The sequence below is a fragment of the Colossoma macropomum genome, unplaced genomic scaffold, assembly GCF_904425465.1.
Source record: "Colossoma macropomum unplaced genomic scaffold, Colossoma_macropomum, whole genome shotgun sequence".
Taxonomy (NCBI): Eukaryota; Metazoa; Chordata; class Actinopteri; order Characiformes; family Serrasalmidae; genus Colossoma; species Colossoma macropomum.
The window spans coordinates 527,804-543,740 of NW_023495386.1; the positions used below are offsets into that span (position 1 = coordinate 527,804).

A 15,937-nucleotide genomic window follows, 5' to 3' on the forward strand; every position below is an offset into this window, starting at 1 on the left:
AAACTGCTTGCAGTAAAATCAGTTCAAACATGTAATCAGACTTTCAGCATGTCAAATTACTTAGCATTTATTTGGATTACAAACTAAACCTACGTTCTGTACACAGGAGGGGGTTTGCAGAACATTTTACACAGAAACAAGAGACCGTTTTAAGTACAGACAGTTGAAAGTGTGAGAGGAATCTGTTAATAATGTGTTCCTCTGTAACACCTAAATTTGCATTTCTTATGGCAAGAGTTACATAATACATAGTCCACCTGCATTTTATTGGGTAGGCCTGTGAAACCTGTGGCTGTGCCCCTAAATAGGCTGCCACATTAACAGAACAGTGCTGTTTCCACATTAAATTAGGGAGAAAAGAAAAGAGAACGCGCATCAGGCATCAGTGTCCTCATAGCTATGAGGTTAAGATTGAATCTGGGGCCATATTACAGAAAAGTCTCAAGTCTGAAACTTATTTTTTCTGCTTAGTCAACAAGACAGTTTCAGTTAAGACTGAATTTAGGACAGACACTATCACAGAACAACAGTTCTTAAGTTCATAATCTTATCCTAACTCCAGATAAGAAAACAGCATTACAGAAATATCTTAACTAGACAAAATTTCCTAAATTGTGTCCTAACTTTAAGACAACCCCAGAGGTGTCTTAACTTCTGTTTTAACCATCTGTTTCTATCATTTTATGCAGTGACAGGCACAAAGTTCACTATAACTAGCATAATGACGCTACATTTATCTACATCGAAAATGGTGCTTTGACTTATGAGGGTTTTTTTTTTAAAACAGCGTTTAAACGCTGCAGACATGATCTTTACCATCCCCTCTTATTACCTTTGTGTGTTATTGTTGATGAAAACTCGTCAGATAACATAGTACAATGATGGTAGTGAATGATGAGGAGACAGAGCTGAGTGTGTTTCTGTTTATTGGAAGGAATGACAGTAACGTGGTCAGCTAAAGCACTTGGGAAACTAAACTGGAGACGCTCTGGCAAACATCGCACTTTAGTTTTGTTTGACCTTTTTTACCCCAGTACCGGTAGCTAGCTGTCTGGCTAACTAACTTGATTGTTTTGGTTACGTGTATGCGTTTCAGCCGTGCATGTATGATCGGTTGCTTGGTAACAGGCATGACAGTTGATTGTCAACTTTGATTAAGTAAGTTAAGATTTCCTGACTTGACGTAAGAGGCTGTAAGATAAGATCAGATTCCTGAATAAAGATAAGATTTGCCTTCTGTAATATGAATTTGGGAAAAATCTTATCTTGACCTGTCAGATCTTAAGACAAAAAGATAGGAAGTTTCTGTAATACAGCCCCTGTCTTCTTGTCTGTTACAGTTGTCACATTGCATTGCTGCTGCCCCACCTGCTGTGGGCTTTCCTGCCTTCCTAAAGACGTGCTACAGTGAAGGACCTGATGCTTTCGTCCGGGACTCATTTAAGCCAGCCCTGGAAAGGTCTATGTCCAGCCTACAGCTGTCCCAGGTCACTGGTGCTGTCACTCAAGTCCTGCTGTACCTCAGATCTTTTGTGGATGCTTTCAGCGTGGTATGCTTCCTTCTCACCTAAATCTTTGCTGTTTCTAGAGTTGGACTAAGTGCCTGTGGCTAAACTAAACCTAGTCTGGAACTGGACTTTGGAATACTTTTTCAACTAAAATGTTACCTGATGATTTACAGGCAGATATTTAATAATACACTCAGCACTAAAATTTTAACAAGTAATGCTTATTTTCAGGTCTATAGCTGCTTTAGACATGGTAATAAAATGTATAAAATGTACCTAAATGTATTACATTTCTGTATATGGACAAAATTCTACCCATTTTTGCCACTAGCCTTGAGTTTAACTAGTGATTTGAGAAAACATATTTAAATATATTGTTAAATATATTGTAGGATGATTTTTGATTCTGTCTTACACAGACCTGCATTTAAAGGACTAAGAGAAAGAAAACTGTCATCTTTAAAGTGGGAGAGCATTACCTGGTAATCCTACCTGAGTATTACCTGGTAGATAGATACAGAGACAGATAGATAGAGATAACAGAGCGAGCTTGGACCACAGAGAGAGCTTGAACCAGAGATCCAGTCTCTCCACATAATTCACTTCTCTCATGGTTCCTTACACACTCTCTGCCTCTCTAACCTCTGACCAAAACTCAGAACTCAGAGTTCCTTCCCCTTTTATCGGTGACCAGACTGTTATTGTTCAAACCCAAGAGCTTGCCAACACGATCTAATCAGAAGCGGGGTATGGGTAGGCAGCACCTGAAGAAGGCATGGTAGAAACCATTTTCATTCTGCAATATAATATTGGGTAATATTAAAAGCCTAATCTTAAGGTCATTCAAGTTGCTTTTAGTAATATGATACTGAATTATAGATTTGTTTTATTTTGGTATAGTTTTCCAGCACTTTCTTTGCTTCAGGTGCGCACATCAAGCAGGTTTTTGTCTGTCAATTTCATCAGCAGCTTTTGTATTTCACAACATTTCATTTTGTTATGGAAAGAGTGGTGGTACATGCTGTCGTTACTGTTTGGTAAATTTTAGTTATTTTTGTTAGTTAATGTTAGTTATTTTTTATGTCTGCTGGTGTAGCTCCCCAAAGGCCAGGCAGCTGAAGTGGTGGGTTGTGTATTAGAGGTGTTAGGCGCTGTGCTCCACAACCTGCGCAGCACAGCAGAGACTCCCCCCAACCAGCCTGAACCTCAGGAACTAGACAAGCTTTCTCTAGAGATGGACTCTACATGTGCCCAGGAAGCCAACAAAGAGCAGGTGGGTAGTTCACATAGCATGTTCATAGACCAAAAACCACATTTTAAAGCTAGCTAATTTTTTTTTTTCCTTGCATTGAAAGAAGTAGCATAGTAATGGGAGGAATAAACACTAAAATATGGCGCCTGTACACTGCTGTGAGTCACCCCATTAAGCCAGAAATAATCATTTAAAAGTTTAAGTAAGCTTTTACATACAAGCAGTATGCACCGATCAGGCATAACATTATGACCACCTCCTTGTTTCTATGCTCATTGTCCATTTTATCAGCTCCACTTACTATATAGGTGCACTTTGTACTTTTACAATTACAGACTGTAGTCCATCTGTTTCTCTGCATACTTTGTTAGCCCCCTTTTACCCTGTTCTTCAGTGGTCAGGACCCCCATGGACCCACACACTAACACACCACTACCACATCAGTCTTACAGCAGTGCTGAGAATGATCCACGACCCAAATAGTACCTGCTCTGTGAGGGTCCACTGACCACTTTGATCTCTGCCCCTCTCCTTTACTTTATGCTTAATTTGTGCTAATTTTCAGGTTCAGTCCAGAGACCTGAATTGGTTAATCTGAATCTGTTTTCTGCTGTTTGGCAGGTTTTGCTTTTTGTGTTCAGTTCAGTGTTTACGCACCCAGTTCTACAGCAGTGGTTTCTGGCAGTGGAGCTAGATGTGGTGCCACACCACTCCTTGGAGGTGGACAGCGTAAGGCAACTGTGTGTCCAACTGACGCAGGGTGTCCTCAACCTACTGCTTTCCTTTGCTGAGACCCTCAAAGCCCTCAACGCCCTGGAACTCATCAGCCCTTACCTCTCAGCCACACAGCAAGCGATGCTCAAAGAGCTGCAACACAGTGGCAGGTATATTCTCATAGCACTCGGTTGTCAAGATGGTTTCTCTTGATTAGCCGTGGGTAATAAATCTGAGTATATAGTAGCAGTAGATTAGAAGAATCATGTATGCATTGTAAGGGTTGCTGGAAGTAGACAGTGAATGTGAGGAAGTGATGTGAGGTAGAGTTGTTCCTCAGAGGAAAGAAGATGGAAGATAAGAAAGCTGTGAGACAGGTTCCCATGGCATCAGACATCTCAGCTGCTGTGTTTGAGCTAGAACTTGTCTGAACCCGATGGGACCCAACTGTTCATGTTGAATCTGGTCGGGTTTGAAAGTTGTTTCTCAGATATTTATCAGGCTTGGACTGGGTTCAAATTGCATGTTCAAATAAGACAGAAATTTGTTGATCCTCAGTCGGGTTTGGCCTCAAAACAGATTAGAGTGGGTCAGACTGGGACAGAATTTTCTCAGGCTACATTTGGTTACAGCCCAAAATTTCAGACCCAATTAAAACTCTAGTTTTCAGGGAGATTCCTGTATGTCACAGCTGCTGTAGCTCAGCTACAGGCTGGTGGAAGTGCCAAACCATGGATGAGAGTCATACTTCTTCAGTTGTATGCATTTGTGTAACAGGAAGAAATAAACAAACAAACAAACAAAAGTGAGTAAAATAGGTCATATTGCTCAAATTTGAGGTCTGTGCAGGACCGTTTTTTTTCTGTCCTGCCTTCGCCCACCTCCTCAAGATTTCATACCGCTTCTGCCCATGCAGTTTCGTCAAAGTGAACTGACATCAAATATCTGTCATAGTCTGTTCACAAATACATTAACCTCAGCTAAAATAACACAGTAGTCATGGTCATCAGGCTGACTTCACCAAAGTAACTTCACCAAACGCCATTTATTGCCAGTAAACACTAAGCACGAGTTAAACCACAGAATGGTTATTTTTTGTGTTTGATCTGTTTTCCTGCCCGCTCCCACGCACAACACTGAAAATTAGCTTTTGGACCAAGAAGAAGAACCTCTGTTTTGCCTGAGTGAGTAGAAGAAAGTTACTCGACATCCAGTCTTTTATGTCTTTAACGCAGTACTTAATCTGTTTAAGTTGTGAGTTTGTTATCTGGTTTGGTCAATATATACAATTGTCATCGGCGTAGCAGTGGAAATTGATGCCGGGTTTAATGACAATGGTACTCAGTGGTAGTATATATAATGTGAATAACAGAAGTCCTAAAACAGCCTTGTGGAACACCATACTTTATTGTTGTAAGAACAGATGATTCACCATTTACATGTACAAACTGATAGTGATCAGACAGGTAAGATCTGAACCAGGAAAGAGCTATTCCTGTTACTCCTACAATTTTTTCTAGACTATCTAGTAATAGATGGAGTGATCTATCATATCGAATGCCACACTAAGATCAAGCAGAACCAGCAAAGACACATTTTCTTTCGTCAGAGAATAGTAAGAGATCATTTACAACTTTCACTAGTGCTGTCTCTATACAATGATGAGGCCTAAATCTAGACTGAAATTTTTCATGGATGTGAATCCTATGCAAATAGGAACTAAGCTGTTGTGCCACAGCTTTTTCCAAAATTTTTGATATAAAGAGAAGATTTGATATAGGTATATAATTTGATAGCTTGCAGGGATCAAGATTAGGTTTCTTAATCAGAGATCTAATTAATAGTTTGAGTTTTTGGTATATAGCCAAGGCCTTGAGGAGGAAACAAATTTAACTAGCTTTGTAAACTAGCTAAGTTTATTGAAGTAAGGTAAACTATTCTAGCCTCTCTACAGTAGTTACAATGTACACCAGATCTGGATTAGCTTTGTAGGGCCGCAGGTTTGTAGAGGTTAACTGTGCGTTTTGATTTTTTTTGCCCGAGTGTTTCAACTTCATTATTGAAGAAATTCATAAAATCATTGCTGCTGTAGGATAATTTTTATTATTTTCAAGAGGAGAGAAGTTGAGTGTGCTGTAGTAAGCGCCTTTATATATTCTATAAGGCTGTCCTTCCAGGTGGACTGGAATACTTCTAGCGTAGTCGGGTGCCATTTTCCCTCTAATCAGCAGACAGTCTGTTTTAAAGCTTAAGTGCGATCATGGTACCATGGGGCAAGCTTTTCCCCTTTTTCAGCAGGTGTCTCAGAGGGTGTCTCACTGAGTGAGACAAAGCTGTTGAATGGGAAAGGAGTGGTGCTCTCATGGGAAACCTTTAGCATTAGCATTAGCTTTAGCTTTGCAACTATGCTACCGAGAGGCCACATATTCTGCTGCTGGAGTCAAGGGCAAGCTAACTTTCCCTGAGGCACCTGAAGATTTTAACAGTCTGAGCCCTGCTGACTAGCCCTGGTCTTTTCTAATTTCCGGTTGCACACCTCTAACTATATAATCTTTTCCATCAAGCACAAAACTAACTTACACTTCTCACAAATGAAGCTAGTAACGCTGCTGTCATTAGTGACCTTTGCTACAAGTCACTTTGTTAAATTTCTGCTAGATCTGCCCTGGTCAATTGTAAGTACTATTATTGTGGAAAGGACGTGCCAAGGAGCAACTGCAGTGTGCTCGTACTTTTTCTGTAAAGCTGCTTTGTGATAACACCTGTTGTAAAGAGCACAATAAACTTTGACTTGACTGATTCCATAATTTTTTCCAGGAGTTGTTGTGCCAACAGTAAAATTTGGTAGAGAAGGGATAATGGTCTAGGGCTGTTTTTCAGGGTTTAGGCTTGCTCACTTACATTTAAGGGTAATGTTAATGCTAAATCATACAGAGACATTTAAGACAATTAAATGCTTCCGACTTTGTGGTAGCAGTTTGGGAAAGGCCTTTTCCTGTTCCAGCATGACTGTGCCCGTGTGTACAAAGCGAGGTCTAAAAGGACATGGTTTGACGAGTTTGGTATGCAAGAACTTCAGTGGCCTGGACAGAGCCCTGACCACACTTGAGTACCCATTGATCTTCAGGATGAATTGAAACATTGATTGCGAGTCTGACCTCATAAGTTCTCTTTTGACTGAATGGGCACAAATTTTGACAAACAAATTCCAGAATCTTATGGAAAACCTTCCCAGAAGAGTGGGGGCTTGTTATGGTGTACAGGTTCAAGTTCAGGTGCCTACACAGAGCACTCACCATGTACTTTTCCACATAAAAATCAGGCTTTCCTGATGCTATTGGTGAGGTTAGTCTTAGCTGCCCTGAACATGGTCCTGCCACCTGATCTGTATTACATGGTTTGGACAAGGGATGTGGGTACTCGATTCCTCAATTAACTGTTCAAATAATGTGTGTATTCTTTGTTCAACCCATATCTATTTTGAAATAAAAATCAGGTAACAGAAAAACTTTTTTCATTTTAGTCCCTGAAAACAGATGCATTTGTTTCATGGAAAATGTGCAGTTAAGTCATGAATTCTCAGCTTTTTTGTTTTCCATTCCCCATTTTCTGTTTTTAACCATAAAATGTGAATTACAATCGAAAAAAAATATAAAAAAGGTCTATGAGATGGACTATTGTAATTAGTTGCAGAGCACTTCCCTAATTTTGACTGGACTCTTAGTTTCAGTGAAGGGAAACATTAATTCCCTGGCATACAGTGACATTCTAATAACTGCGTACAATTTTGTGGTAACAGTTTGCAGAAGGCCCTTTCTTGTTTCAACTTGACAGTGGTCCTATAAACAAAGCAAGGTCTATAAAGAAATGGGCCCCCTTTTTATGCATGTGTTAATCATAAGCAGTTGTCAGTACCACAAAACCGCTGTAGGATGAATATTTTTGTTTGACACACCATTCTCAACCCCTCAGTGACATTAGTGTGTATAAAAATGCCCAAATGCTGTTGCACCTGAAATGCTTGTGGCAGCACAACACCCACAAGCATGATACTAACACTGCTGTGCTGAGAATGATCCACCACCCTGTTCATATCTGGTCAGTGGTGGTCTTCGACCCTTTCCACTGATGGATAATATGAAGGGTGTCTGGCAGATGGGCCGCAGTCAGTAATTTTTTGCTGACAAAGTGCACCTGTACAGTAGGTGTAGACAGAAGCCGGTGGGTGTAGGCACAAGGTAGTCTTGACAATTTTACGAACAAATTAATATTCTATATATGTATGTGTGTGTGTGTGTGTATATGTGTATATATGTATATATATATATATATGTGTGTGTGTGTATATATATATATATATATATATATATATATATATATTTTTTTAATCAGCATTTCTCTTTCTGATGCTAGCACTTCCATATTAAGACCAACTTTTGTGTTCTCACTAGGTGCCTTAATGAGGAATCCCAATCTGTTGAAGCCTTCCTGGCACTGTATGACTACATGGAGCCATCCAGTGTGAACGAGGTCCTGTCTGCCCTGCTGCTGCTGCCCCAGAGCAGCCTACTGGCTGAGGGTGATAAGCTCAGTTTGTATGGCCATGCTGTGCTGAAGGTTCTCACAAAGAGCTCAGCTCCACCAGGGAAAATCACCCTATATCTGTCTTCAGCAAACCTGCACAGCCTAGCTACTTTGTACACCTCCTGCCACAGTGCTCAACTAGAAAATGTTCTGCTGCAGGTAGGTAGAGCAAATCTTGGACTTGGAAGCACTGCTGCCCTTGCAATGTTATAGTGGTTGTCTTGCAGGGATGTGTTTCTGGCCTTGAAAGTTAGAGCTGCTGTGTGGTATAGAAATTCTAATTGTTTCAAAAGAAAATTAATGATAAATGTTTTTCCCTTAGGTGCTGCAGAGAGAGCCTTGGAGTGCTAAACTTGTCCCAACTGATGTTCTTCTCCACTGCCTTCAGCAGTGCTCTAACTTGAACCTGGCAGCACTGTTGGTACAGAACTGCTCCACTCACTGCTTGAGCTTTGAGCTTTGGTGCCTGGAACAGTCTGACCTTGCAGACATCACAGCTGTAAACAACAGCTTTCTCTGCCTGCTGACAAGCTACATTCGACAAGCTGTCACTCTGGATCCCTGCAGACCTACAGACAGTCAGTATAAAGAGACTAAATGCAGACCTGAATATTGTTTTTGAAAAAATGTTTTTGCAGAATTTATGTAGTTCTGTGAATATTTAGAATTGCTGTTATAAACATGTTTTATGGTGTTTTTTTTCAGTATATTGGTGAGGGTATTAATAATATTTGTTCCTGTTGCAGTTCAAAAGTCAGTCCTGCAGATGTTGGCCAAAACTTTCTTGGCTGAGTTGTTGAGCTCAGCGCTACAGGTGGAAGCTGGTGTGTCTCTGGACCAGTGTATAGAGATCCTGTCCAGCCTTATCCAGCTAGGTGATATGGCTCCTGAACTCTACCAGCTCATTAGTGACTTACCTGCCTACCTTCAAAAGCCAGAGAGCTATGAAAGGTAACCTTGTTTTTAAGCAAGGCTAAGCTCTACACTTTTTATTTTTATCTAGGAGAATAATTTATGGGGCTGTGAACACATTTGCGATTGCGGTTTACGGGGTGGAAAGTGAGCTGATGATGTGAACTAGGATGAAAAAACAGTTTTCTCAATTTTTTTTATTCCAGATTTAAAATGTACCCTTTATGGCCAAAACTATGTGGACTGATTGTCACAGCTATATGAGCTTGTTGGACATCCCATTCCAAAACCACTGGTGTTAATGTAGAGTTGGCCCCAGGTTTGCGGCTAAAGTACCATCCACTTTTGGGGTGTGTCTGTGTCAATTTGTGTTCATTCAGTCAAAAGAGCATTTGTGAGGTCAGGCAGTGACAGTCGACATTCCAGAGGGTCTATCCCAAACTTTAAAACTTTAAAACTTTAAAACTGCCACAGTAACACTACACACTTCAGTGTAAGACAGCCCTACTCTGGGAGTTTGAGTGGTCTGCCACTTTGTGGCTGAGATGTTCTTGCTCCTAGATCTTTCCTTTTCATAATAATAGCACTTACAGTTGACCAGGGCAGATCTAGAAGGGCAAACATTTCACTAATTGTTGAACAAAAAATGTATTGATAATGTCAGATTTGAATAATTTCAAATTATTCTAGTCCTACCTTTTGTGTAAAATGCATTTCTGTCATAGATTTTGTTATTATGCTATTATTATTAGAGAGGCTCCAAGAACAGTTTGTTTCATCAGTGATGTGGTTTCATGTGTGGTGGTTTGTCTTGATTTAGGTGGCAGCTAGCAGACTCCATCACTGCGAAGCTGGCTGATACACCAGAGCAACTGCACTGGAGAAAATCTTTGCTCACTGCTGCTTTCCACTGGCTATCAATAACCTACAAAGAGCAGAAGAAGCCACAGTTTACAAAAGAGGAGGCCATGCTAAAGAGACTGAAAACACTACTGGTGTGTAGATCTGCTCTGTTTTCATGTTACATGTTTTTCAGGCACTGTGCTGTCAAATGTTACAGTAACATTATTATTTTAGATATTTTATTAGGGTGATAGTTGTCATCTTGGTTCTCATCACTCATCTTGGTTAGCTTTGTCCACGTAACCTACCTCTCACAGGAGGGTTAAAGCCATTTAAAAATCGGAGTGTACTGAGATTCACAACATTTGTATGTCATATACAGTGTGCAGTTGCCCAAATAAAGATTTATTTATTAACAGCTAAATTAGCAAGTCTACTACCACTGCCTAGCATGACTGACCAGCTAGTTTAAGGCAGTGGTGTGGGCTCCAGTCAAATGACTCGGACTTGAGTCAGACTTAAGTCACAAATTTGATGACTTCAGACGTAACATGACAAAATCAAAACACCAATGTCTCGGACTTTGATTTGGTCTTGAGCCTTATGATTCACAGACTCAAGGCCCAAAATGGAAGAAACCTGGAGAGGTGTCTGGCTGACTTTCTACAGTTTGTTACTTTTTATGTGAAGGGATTTGTTTACTGGCATAAACAGAGGTGTAAGAATTCAAGCTGGTCTCCATAAGCTGGAAACAAATAAATCATAGATGGCATTAATAGCATAAGTCCTTGCTCAGGATTTCAGTTCCTGTCTTATTAGACTAAACATTTTCCTCTTGGTAGTTAAACAAAAGAAACAGAGCTAGGCTACATCTGAATAACAAATCATATCACCAATCACTGTTAATTTGTCACAATTGTCAATCAAGTTGGATGATTTAAGTGTTTGGGGGGAAAAAACAAGCTGAGCATTGCTTTTGAAATGCAGGGAAATAGTTACATTTGTCTTGCGATATGTTTTATTAATTAATTTTCTTTTAATGTGGAACCTTAGTCCATGTTATGAATCAGCTCTTATATATTGCCTGGCTTCAGAATATTCTATGTGCATGTATCTGCATGTGATAGATATTTTTTCCCACCTGTTGTTGTGCTTTTTAGCTGATAAAGCTGTGATAAAAGGCAGCCCAAAAGACTTTTATATTGTGATTCATTCTAAGTAGGTAATTCGTTATGACATTGGACTCTGTATTGGTGAGTACAAAAAATATGTACTCATACCTCTGCTTGGTCCGAAAAAAAATGGTATCAGTGCATCCCTACAGGGTACATCACAAATTTTCTCCATTTTGTTTATTTTTCACTGATGGCAATTTCATATTCAGTTAATCATATTAATTACTTTTTTAATTTCAGAGGAAACATATTCTGATTTGTGCTCTGAGGAGGGGTCTTTGCTTTCATTGTTGCAATTTGACAATGTTGCTGATACTTTTTTGCTTCTGCAATCACACCTTTGCTTGCATCCTTTGTCCCAAGTCCCAAGTCAAGACAGTCAAGACTCAATTTAAGTCTTGTGTACAGGTCAGTCACAAGTCGAGTCTCAAGTCAAATGCCAGAAGGAAAGTGCTGCAGCACTTAAGATGAAGGGGAAAATTAGAATATTAAGCTGATGACAGTACACTTCTAGTTCTGTGATTATTATTGGGCCATCTTGCATGCACAGCATGTTTAAGATCTACGCACAGATTTCAGTGTTGCATGCAGTTTCTACTGAAGCAATGTACAGGTTTCACAGGTCATGAACTACCCCTTTGAAAAGTTGTGATTCAGTAATATACACATGGTGTCTCGTAGAAGTGATAATCTGCTTATCTACTTATGTAAATGCCTGTTTATGTGAATGCGAACGCAAATACTACAAAGTTACCCATTTTGTTAATATGTGTCATGTGTAGCTAATGTTGTATGTTTGCCTGTGTATGCTTACAGATCTCTCCAGAGAATGTTAGAGCTGTGGACTGGAATGTCTTTGTTAAGTCAGGTCTAAAGTAAGCAGTTTTTGTTGTTTATAACCTTTAAAACTAAAGAATCTTTGAATATTAACATGGCGTAATACATCTGCTTATAGTTCATAATATTTTTTGTTTGTTTTTGGTCCCTTTTGTAACATTTCTTTTCCCAGGTATCGCTATCAAGATCAAGGCTTCTTGGTCACATTTAACACTTTGTTGGAGCTGGTGTACAAAAGTGTAAATACTTCCAAAGAGTTGCTCTCCATAGAAACTCTCCACATGATGGTCACTAGTCATTCTCTGTTCTTGCCCACAATGCTGTCCTCCCAGAACGAGGCAGACATTATTCCTGATTGTAAAGGTAATAATTTCAACCATAGGCTACTCAGTATACTAATCCACAAAAAAAACTCATTGTATGTTTGTATTTTGTGTTCTGCCAAATATGGATATTTATCATGTTTAATCTCTTCTGTTTCATTTCTTAAGAGGCACTGGTATCTCTCTTGCTCACCTTGGTGAAAAAATGCCCCGAGGTCTGTAACAGCAATCATTTTCCTGTTCTTCTCGGTGCATATGGAGCTACACTAAATCCTACAGGTAAATGAATCAGTCCTGTAACAGTGCTGCAGTAAATGATAAGCACATGTGCACTAACACCCGTCTAGCTTTAGGATTAGTTTTAAAGATCAGATTCAAGATTGCGTTCTAAATGACAGTGATGTAAAGCATACAAGGAAGTCTGGTTGCATGAGCATAGATGAAGTCAGATTTGTTGATGGTGGTCAGTTCCAGAGGCCTCCTGCTACCGGGAGTTTCACAGCAGAGTACTTAGCAGGATAGATCATCTGAGTGGTATTCCATCTGAGAGTGGTACAGACAGGGATTTTCCAGAACCGCATTGTTAACGAAGCAGTGACGGGATAGATTAAAGAAATAAAGAGCAAGAACGGTTTGGCATACAGGGTTCTCCACATTGTCTCACCAAAAAAAGGACAAAGGAAAAGAAAGGAAGCACAGAGTCTTCGTATGGAATGTCTAAGACGAGAGTCTTCCACTGTAACAGTACTTCCACAACGTCTAGTCAAGATTTATTTCTATAGCGCTTTTTACAATGTGTCGTCTTAAAGCAGCTTTGAGGAAAATCCAGGTCCAACCCCCATATGAGCATGTCAAGGGTGACCATGGCAAGGAAGAACTCTCTAAGAGCAAGGGGAAGAAACTTTGAAAGGAACTTTTACTCAAAAGGGGAACCTGTCCCTGTCTGGTCAACACCAGAGAGCACAACAATAAAACAACAACAAGAACAATATATTTAAAAAAATAATTTTTACCACAAAATATATATACAATGTTGACTATAGAGAAAGGGAAAGAAACCAGCCTATCACTGGACAGATGTATTTAGATTAACGAGTGATAACCCGACCTATGACCACTGTTAGAGGCCTGTCAGGGTGAAAAATAAAAACAAATATCTATGAAAACCAGTGACTGTTACCAGTGAAAACCAGTTTCTGCTGTTGGGAGCATATCACAGTGAAAATGAGAGTGAAAACATTAGAGACTACTGTTAGAATCCTATCATGACAATATATTAGTATGAATATGTGAAGAGCTCAGAGTATTGTGAGTCAGGTGAAACATATAGCGTATGATTAAATAGTTTTGGTCTGTGCAGGCACCAGTATCATCAGTGGGGCATGCGGATGTGTGGCTTTCTGCACAGCAGGAGAGTGATATAGTAAACAGTACCACCAGAAATAGTACCACAGCGAAGTGATCATTTTTACCCTGCCCACAGCTATCAACCACCACTAACAATAGGAGCTGAATGAAGTCAGATACATGACATAGGCTACTAACTAACCTTCTCTGCAGTTTAAAGAAACTGTGAGTCAGAACAAAAATAGCAGCAAAACACTAAACTACCAAATACTAAAACCCATCTATGACCATAACTATATAAGGTATAAATTGAAGTGATGCATCAGGGTATGAATTCAACTGATAGGAAATAAATCTATTTAACTGCAAATCCATGTACTTTAGCTACCACTGATCAGCGTTTACTTCAGCTAGTCCTGATCATTAGATATTGCAAACATGTTTGTAATTTCTCAAAAGAACCAGCAAATTTGTATTATTGCACATGTAGCTAGCTAGCTTTAAAACAGTTTTGACCATAGTAAGTATCATGTTATAGCTAATTAGCGCTATTTCAGTGCTGATAGTGAAAGGAGGTATGACTTGCTGGGTGAATAATTACTTAAAAATTGTTTTGCGCTTCTACAGATCAGAAACTGCTACAGCTACTGCAAGAATATGAGAAGAAAAACATTAGTCTGGTTAAGTTTCAGTAAGTTTATTGTTTTTTCTTGAAATGTAAATGTATGTGGTTATGTATTCAGCCACATTCTTTGTTTCTGGTTCACTTTCTTTAGGTATGTGTTGCTGTCAGGCCTCACAGGTAAAATGTGATTCCTAACTTGCAAGTATGTATATTTAGGTGTTTGCTCTGGGGTCCTGCAGCAGTGGACTACCAAAAGACACGGAAGTGCTTGGGGCTATCACTATGGCAACAGCCCAGCTCGGAGCAGCTTTTGGCCCAGCTGGCTGCAGACAGGATGCTAAATACTGTTGCCTTCTTTCCACTACACCGTCGCCTGGTGCCACAGGTATTTCACTGTCTAACATCAACACTTGTGTTATTCCACTTGTGCCCTCACTAATTGAGTAACTTCTGAACCAACTGGTTGGAGTAGTTGGATAAAACTCAACTTTAGCAAAGACACAGTTAAACTGACGAATGCCTGTCGAGTGCCATGCACCTGGATGTGGAAAATATGTAGAGGTGAATGTGAAAGCCAGGCTGGATACCATCCTTGAAAATATCCTCCCCCCCCCAAACAATTCTCTAGCAGTAACATTAGTGATCTGACTTATTTCTGAGTTTGCCAGCTTGCAGAAAAAAATATTCAAAATATTCAAAATTTGTCATCAGACAAAAAAGACAAGTCAGCAGGTTAGCTTCCCAGCTAGAAAGGTACATTACTTCAATTTGCCTTATTTTCTCTTTTCTGATTATTTTGTAATTAATTTATATTATCTGCCTCCAGATTTGATCACCATTTTTCTTCAAATACAAAACTTACAGATATTGCTTTTATTGTATTTTTTTATTATAACTTAATTTCTAATGAACAGTTTTCTCTTTTTTGAAAAAACTTCAGCGCTTTCCTGGACAAACCTAAGCTTACAAGTGCCTTCAGCAAAGTTGGTTTCATATTACTGAAAACAGTGATTCCAAACTGTTGAGTGGTAGTGTAGAAAAAATGGGTGACATGTTGCCTGGGTGAGTGGGAGACATGTCACTCTCCATCGATCTCTCCTTCTGCCTCCCTCAACCAGATCTTTTTCAAGTCAAGTCAAGTCAGCTATATTGTCAATACTACAATATGTACAGGACATACAGAGTATTTAAATTGGTGGTTGAGCATCCTGACAGCCTGGCGGATGAAGCTGTCCCCCAGTCTGCTGGTACCTCTGTAGAAGGTGCACATGATGGGGGCTGGGGCTCTGGCTCTCCTCAGTTTGCAGAGGAAGTAGAGGTGCTGATGAGCCGTTCTGGCCAGTGAAGCTGTGTTGTTGGCCCAGGAGAGGTCCTCTGTGACGTGCACGCCCAGGAACTTGGTGCTTTTCACCCTCTCCACAGCAGCACTGTTGATGGTCAGAGGAGCATGCTGGGTGCACGTTCTCCTGAAGTCCACAACGATCTCCTTCGTCTTCTCAATGTTCAGATGGAGATTGTTGTGGCTACACCACAAGGCCAGGCGGCTCACCTCGCTCCTGTAGTTTGTCTCCTCGTTGTTGCTGATGAGACCCACCACAGTCGTGTCGTCCGCGAACTTGATGAAGAGGTTGGAGCTGTGCGACAGTGTGCAGTCGTGGGACATCAGAGTGAATAGGAGGGGGCTCAGTACACATCCTTGGGGGGCCCCCGTGTTCAGTGTGATGGTGTGGGATGTGTTGTTGCCGGCCTGTACTGCCTGTGGGCTCCCAGTCAGGAAGTCTAACAGCCAGTAGCACAGTGAAGTGTTCAGCCCCAGC

At 40.2% G+C, this 15,937-nt stretch overlaps 1 protein-coding gene across 3 annotated transcripts in view; it reads left to right on the forward strand.

Annotated features, from left to right (window-relative positions):
- The window catches only part of urb1 (URB1 ribosome biogenesis homolog), a 76,092-nt gene that overhangs the window by 38,432 nt on the left and 21,723 nt on the right, over positions 1–15,937 (forward strand). For all 3 annotated transcript variants that reach the window (XM_036562393.1, XM_036562392.1, XM_036562391.1), the window contains exons 20-31: positions 1,341–1,550; positions 2,605–2,781; positions 3,382–3,644; positions 7,926–8,217; positions 8,381–8,636; positions 8,805–9,009; positions 9,791–9,965; positions 11,805–11,863; positions 11,998–12,188; positions 12,317–12,427; positions 14,123–14,186; positions 14,337–14,505. In XM_036562393.1, the coding sequence (XP_036418286.1) occupies positions 1,341–1,550; positions 2,605–2,781; positions 3,382–3,644; positions 7,926–8,217; positions 8,381–8,636; positions 8,805–9,009; positions 9,791–9,965; positions 11,805–11,863; positions 11,998–12,188; positions 12,317–12,427; positions 14,123–14,186; positions 14,337–14,505 (2,172 nt within the window). The remainder of the gene's footprint in view (positions 1–1,340; positions 1,551–2,604; positions 2,782–3,381; positions 3,645–7,925; positions 8,218–8,380; positions 8,637–8,804; positions 9,010–9,790; positions 9,966–11,804; positions 11,864–11,997; positions 12,189–12,316; positions 12,428–14,122; positions 14,187–14,336; positions 14,506–15,937) is intronic.